Source organism: Myotis davidii, unplaced genomic scaffold (genome assembly GCF_000327345.1).
Source record: "Myotis davidii unplaced genomic scaffold, ASM32734v1 scaffold1997, whole genome shotgun sequence".
NCBI classification, from domain to species: Eukaryota; Metazoa; Chordata; class Mammalia; order Chiroptera; family Vespertilionidae; genus Myotis; species Myotis davidii.
Genome location: NW_006288266.1, coordinates 240,064 through 246,596, shown reverse-complemented (window position 1 = coordinate 246,596; position 6,533 = coordinate 240,064). Strand labels below are relative to the sequence as shown.

Here is a 6,533-nt window from a genome sequence, read left to right as displayed (position 1 = left end):
CCCCACATCTTCCAGGTAATTTGTGGAGACTGTCCCAATAGAACATTTCTTGTTTTGAGACAAACCATTCAGAGACCCAATTTTCCACTTCTTCGTACCCTTTGAAGTGCTACCCAGAAAGTGCATGTGCCATTGATCAGAATAAGCAGTAATCTGAAGGAGCAAGGTCTGGTGAATACCACGGGTGGGTTCATACTTCCCAGGCAAGATCTTTTAACGTGTCGTTAACTGGTTTTGAAGTGTGTGATGGTGCGTCATCATGAAGCAAAATTTCTTTGCCATGTCTTCTGGCACATTCTGGTCTTTTCGAGATCAAAGCATGGTTCAAATTGATTCTTTGTCCGAAGCAAAATTACTTTGCCATGTCTTCTGGCACATTCTGGTCTTTTTGAGATCAAAGCATGGTTCAAATTGATTATTTGCTGTCGGTAGTGATCAGTATTAACGATTTCACCTGGTGTTAGAAGCTCCTAATACACCACACCTTCCTGATCCCACCAAACGCAGAGCACTGCCTTCTTTCCGAAGCGATTTGGCCTTGCAGGCAATGTTGATGGTTGACCTGCGTCAACCCATGATTTTGGGCATTTGGTATTCTCACAATAAACCCACTTTTCATCGCCAGTCACAATTCGATGCAAAAAGACTTTATTTCATGCCATTGAAGCAACATTTTACTGATGACTTTGTGGTTTTCCATTTGTCTTTCTTCAGTTGATGTGGCACCCATTTCCCTTCCTTTAAAATCTTTTCCATTACTGCCCTAATCGGTTTGTCTCAGTGGATAGAGCATCAGCCTGCGGACTCAAGGGTCCCAGGTTCGATTCTGGGCAAGGGCATGTACCTTGGTTGCGGGCACATCCCCAGTGGGGAGCGTGCAGGAGGCGGCTGATCGATGTTTCTCTCTACTCGATGTTTCTCACTCCCTATCCCTTTCCCTTCCTCTCTGTAAAAAATCAATAAAATATATTTAGAAAAAAATAAATAAAATCTTTCCCATTGCTTATAAACATCAGAAATTGTTTGCTGAGCAACGTTTAATCCTTCTGCAAGTTGTTTTTGGGTTTGACACGCATCTTCATCCAATAATGCTTGTCATTGTTGGTCTTCAAACTTTTTCACTTGACCTGGACATTCTTTGTCTTTCACATCGAAATCATCACTTTTAAAGCGTTTAGACCAGTGTTCACAAGTATCTTGAGATGGAGCATGTTCACCATAAGCTTCCCAAAGTATACGATAACTTTTTCTTTAAAATAAAGTAATGATTTAAAACTTCCCCAAATGCTCTTTTTTCGGCACGAAATTTGACATTTTTAAGCATAAAAATATCTATGATGTTAACACCTTCAGAAATCTTCACATGAAGTTTTGAAGCTTGCTGTCAATACAACAAAATAGCATACACACCAAATCGCGTATATATCAACTTATGTGTAACTCCATCTATTGAAGAAATCCGCGTTATTAACTGGTACACCTAGTACACTGGAGGTGAGACCCCTGCTCCTCTCTCATTCTCTGGATCCCCCCGCATCCCAGTCCTAGGGACATGGTGTGTCATTCTGAGTACCCGTCCTCACCTGTCACCAGCAGTAGAAGGACGTCACTGGGCGGTGACCTTACGGTGCGGCTCCCTGTCCTGTAATATTCGCAGGCGTGCTCTCCAGCGCTCCTGGTGTGTAGGTGAGGGAGGTGACATTCCGCCAGGCCCTCTGGGGAATCAGATGGCGAGGACTCCAAAGGAGTATTGTTCTTTTTTTTCCTTTAATTTTATTTTCTTGTTTGAAGTATTACAAATAGTAGTACCTATGTCTCCTTTTTATTCCCCACTGACCTTCTCCCGGCCACCCCTACCCCCCGGCACATGCCCTTACCCACCTAGGTTATAATGTTCTTTATGATCCATACATGAGTGAGCAAACTTGACCTCCCAGTCAGGAGTGGAGCATCGCAGTGTCACGTGACTGTTGGCAGGAAGCACCGAGCTGGGCAGGGCACGGAGGGAGGGCCTGGGAAGTGACACTGGAAGGAAGCGGAGACCAGGCTGGACTTGGTTTACTCACCTGCTGTTCTGAAGAAAGAGAAGGGGTGAGGGGGATTTGGAGTGAAGGAGAAGGAAGGCTCTACTTTAGAAACACTCACCGTCTCTTCTTAGGTCTTGGCCAGCACACAGCCCTGCAAAGGAATCGTCCATGAGACAGAAGCTCCTGCATTGAGCCCCCGTCATCTTCTGGTGAGCCTGCATCTTTTAAAAAAATATATTTTAAATATATAAGCCGGGGTGCTTGTAATTTTTAAGAGAGTTTATAGAAGATTATGTACTTCATACCAGGGGGGACACAAGATGTCACTGTGAGCAGCTGTAAGGCAAGGACTCAGTGCTGTTCACCACATTATCCCCTATATTTCACAGCTCCTGGCACATAGCAGGGCCCAACAAATGCACATTGACTGCTGAGGAGATGCCGCGGTTTAAAGACGTTATAGATATTTTACAAGGGTGTGAAAAGATGCAGGCATGGCTCAATGATTGAGCATTAACCTGTGAACCAAGAGGTCACAGTTCAATTCCCAGTCAGGGCACATGCTCAGGTTGCAGGCTGGATCCTCATTGGGGGTGTGCAGGAGGTAGCCAATCAACGATTCACCATTGATGTTTCTATCTCTCCCTCTCCCTTCCTCTCTGAAATAAATAAAAATATATTTTAAAAAGTGAATAAAAGAGAACAGAATCTTACCTTCTGTGACAGCAAGGATGGACCTGGAGAGCATTATGCTAAGAGAAATAAGCCAGTCAGAGAAAGACAAATACCATATGATTTCACTTATATGTGGAATCTAATGAACAAAAGAAACAAATGAACAAAACAGAAACAGGCTCATAGATACAGAGGACAGACTGACAGCTGTCAGAAGGGAGGGGGATAAAAAAAGGGGAAAAGGTTAAGGAAAAATAAGAAAGCACATCTCATAGACAGGCAAAAGTGTGGTGATTGCCAGAGGGAAGCGGGTGGAAAGCAGCAGGACAAGGTAGAGGGAGGATGAATGATGAAAGAAGGAGTAAACTCACACTACTATATACAGACGATGTGTTGTAGAATTGGATCCCTGAAACCTATATAGTTTTGTCAACCACATTAAATTCGATTTTTAAAAAAAAGGAAATCGCCGCAGGCAGACCAGACCGCAAAAGCATTGCATCAGAATTGCTTGGAATAGGACTCAGGCACCAAACTTTCAGAATCCCCCAGATAATGCAGATACTGAGCTGAGATGGAGAACCACTGCTTTCACTGGACCCAGAAAAAGTTTATTAAGACGAGAACATTGACACTGACATTCACAGTCGGCTTAGAGAGAAACTTCCTAATGAAGGTGACTATGGACATCTCTGACCAGCCACAGCCTTCCTGCTCAGTGTGGTCGGCACAGGTTCTCCTGACGCTAAAATACCTTTAAAATTAACATCAAGTCTGTTTAGGAACATTGTTATAAGAAAGATTGATTTAAGTCAACGGATGTTGGTTAGGCCTGTGTTTCTAAGAGATTTCCTCTTTTTATCCTGTGTGGGCCAGTTTTGTGTCTTAGCAGCGAAAAGGGGGAAGTTGCCAGGTCTTTGTGATAAAATTGCAGAAGCCAATTTTAGCATGAGCAGTGGTTAGAGCTTTGGCCATATCTGTATATCTATCTATCTATCTATCTATCTATCTATCTATATCCCTGGAACATATATATCAGTGTTTATCAACTTGAGAAACAAGGAAGGGAGCGGGAGAGAGATAGAAACATCAATGATGAGAGAGAATCATTGATTGACTGCCTCCTCACACCCCCCTACTGGGGATCAAGCCCTCAACCTGGATATGTGCCCTTGGTCAGAATTGAACCGGGACCCTTCAGTCCTCAGGCCAACGCTCTATCCACTGAGCCAAACCGGCTAGGGCTGTTTTTGTTAATTTCAGAGAGAGAGAAAGGGAAAGGGAGAGAACAAAAAGACAAATATTGTATGACTAGAAGCCTGGTGCACAAAAATTGTGCACTCGGGGGGGTGGGGGAGTGTCCCTCAGCCTAGCCTGCACCCTCTTGCAGTCCAGGAGCCCTCGGGGGATGTCCAACTGATGGCTTATGTCCACTTCTCACTGGGAGGGGGCTTAAGCCGACAGTCAGACATCCTTAGCTCTGCTACAGAGGTGGGAGAGGCTCCCACCACCACCACTGCGCTCGCCAGCCGTGAGCTTGGCTTCTGGCTGAGCGATACTCCCCCTGCATTGAGTGTCTGCCCCCTGGTGGTTAGTGCACATCATAGTGACATCATTCTGCCTCTCAATCTATTTGCATGTTAGCCTTTTATTATATAGGATTACACTTATACAAAGTACTTAGGACAGGCAAATTCATAGAGACAGAAAGTAGAACAGAGGTTACCAGAGGTTGGGAAGACAGAGAAAATGGGTTATTGGGTAATGGGTACCGAGTTGATGTTTGATATGATGAGAAAGTTTTGGGTGATGATGGTTGCCAACATTCTGAATGTATTTATTCATTTAAAATTTTATTTATTGATTGGTTTTTAGACAGAGGAAGGGAGAGAGAAAAACATCTATCTGTTCTTCTACTTATTTATGCATTCATTGGTTGATTCTGTCTTAAAATATATTATTATTGATTTCAGAGCAAAGAAAAAAGAGGGAGAGAGAAACAGTGATGACAGAGAATCGTTGATTGGCCACCTCCTGCATGCCCCCACACCAGGCATCGAGCCTGTAATACGGGCACATGCCCTGACCAGGAATCGAATCCCGACCTCGTGGTTCATGGGTCAGTGCTCAACCACTGAGCCTCACCAACCCAGCCCTTGGTTGGTTCTTGTATGTGCCCTCACCAGGAATCAAACCCACTAACTTTGTGTTTCGGGACAACCACCAACCAGTGAATGCATAAGTAAGTGGAACAACAGGTTGATGTTTCTCTCTCTCTCTTCTCTCTCAAAATCAGTTGTAAAAATATCTGAATGTATTTAATGCCATTGAACTATACACTCACAAATAGTTAAAAGGATAAATATTATTTACATATATCTTACCACAGTTTAAAAAAAAAGGAGCATAATACAAGTGTTTACGGTACTGAAAGAAATTGTGAACCCACAGAGAATGGGAAAAGGTAGAGTTGAGAGACACCTGTGAGCACCTGAACTCACTAGAAGCTGCACTCGGGAGGCAGCATGACCCCGACTCTGGCGCGGGAGCCTGGCCTCTGAGCGTCAAAGCCCTGGGAGCCTGGCCTTTGTCCTTTGCCCTGCCCTGCAAAGAGGAGGTGGAGCCCACCGCACTGACCTCTCCTTTCTAAGGGATCATGCTGGGCGGGCAGGGAGGTGCTCCTTCTGCTCTCTGCGTAGCAGGTCAGAGACCAGCGGCAGAGACCAGCTTCCTGTCGTGACAGAAAGCATCGTGGACGGCGAGAACTCAGACTTCCTGCAAGAGAGCTCAAGTCTCGGGGACTCGGAGAGCCTGCAGGCTGAACGAGCTGCCCAGAGAGAGTGGCAGTCCCACCTGACTCTCAATGAAGGAAAATAAATTCTGGGCGTCATGGAACAACTCAGGAGGGAATTGTGGTTATGACTCTCTCAAGTCAGGATGTGCTCTTTCTTGACCCATGGAACATTCTGGAGCTTTTGCAGTGCTGGCCCCTTCTCCAGCAACCTCCTCCTGTCCTCCTCAAGACCCCCAGGGCCCAAGCACCTTAAGCTACCCCGTCCGTGGTCTCCTGTGCCCTGCTAATCCAAATGGGGTTGACCGCTTTGTTGAGCTTGATAGATAGTGGTCAGTCATGTGACGTTTATCCAACACTCCCAGGCCCCAGAACATCCCATGTGATCTCACTTCTTTCTTCAGGGCGTACCCAAGGAACAGCCAGGAACCTGCTCAGAGGCCTCATTGCTTGGAGGGAGCAACAGGAGACTCACTATCTCTCAACGACAAAATGAGGAGGAAAGTGAACCTTCTCATTGAAGGGAGGAAGCTAATGAAGAGCCAAAAGTTGGAAAAGACCCAGGTGCCCGTCAACCAATGGATGGATAAACAAAACGGTCTATGCATAAATGGAATGTATAGACACCAAATGGAATATTACTCAGCCATGAAAAGGAACGAGATTTTTCATCCAGGGAAGATTTCTGGAAGGAATTGCTAGTGGAATCAGCTCCTGACCAAGTAAACATTAAAAATACCATTTCTCGAGCATGGGCTGTGCACCTCAGTATGTGTCATACATGCTGGAGCCTCACTGTGAAGCTGACCCTGAAAGATGAGGAAACACTTCAATATTGACATGTTTCCCAAGGCCCCCAGGTGTGTGTGCAAGGGCTGAGTCTCCAGGCACGTGCTTCAGTCACTGCCTCCCCACCAGACAAGCCTCTGTCGTAGGGGATGCTCTGGAGCAGCCCACGGGCTTGGGATCTGAAAATTGTGGCAACGGGAGAAAGCCAAGTGCAGAGGACCACGCTAGGGCAAGGGAGAGGGAGAGAAAAA

The 6,533-nt window shown here is 45.6% G+C and overlaps 1 protein-coding gene across 1 annotated transcript in view; it reads right to left on the bottom strand.

Moving 5' to 3' along the window:
• LOC107182547 (T-cell-interacting, activating receptor on myeloid cells protein 1-like) overlaps nt 1-6,533 on the bottom strand; it is a gene marked incomplete at its 3' end in the record, with an annotated part of 10,037 nt that overhangs the window by 930 nt on the left and 2,574 nt on the right. Inside the window, exon 2 of the mRNA XM_015561660.1 lies at nt 2,146-2,178. Within this exon, the coding sequence (XP_015417146.1) occupies nt 2,146-2,178 (33 nt within the window). The remainder of the gene's footprint in view (nt 1-2,145; nt 2,179-6,533) is intronic.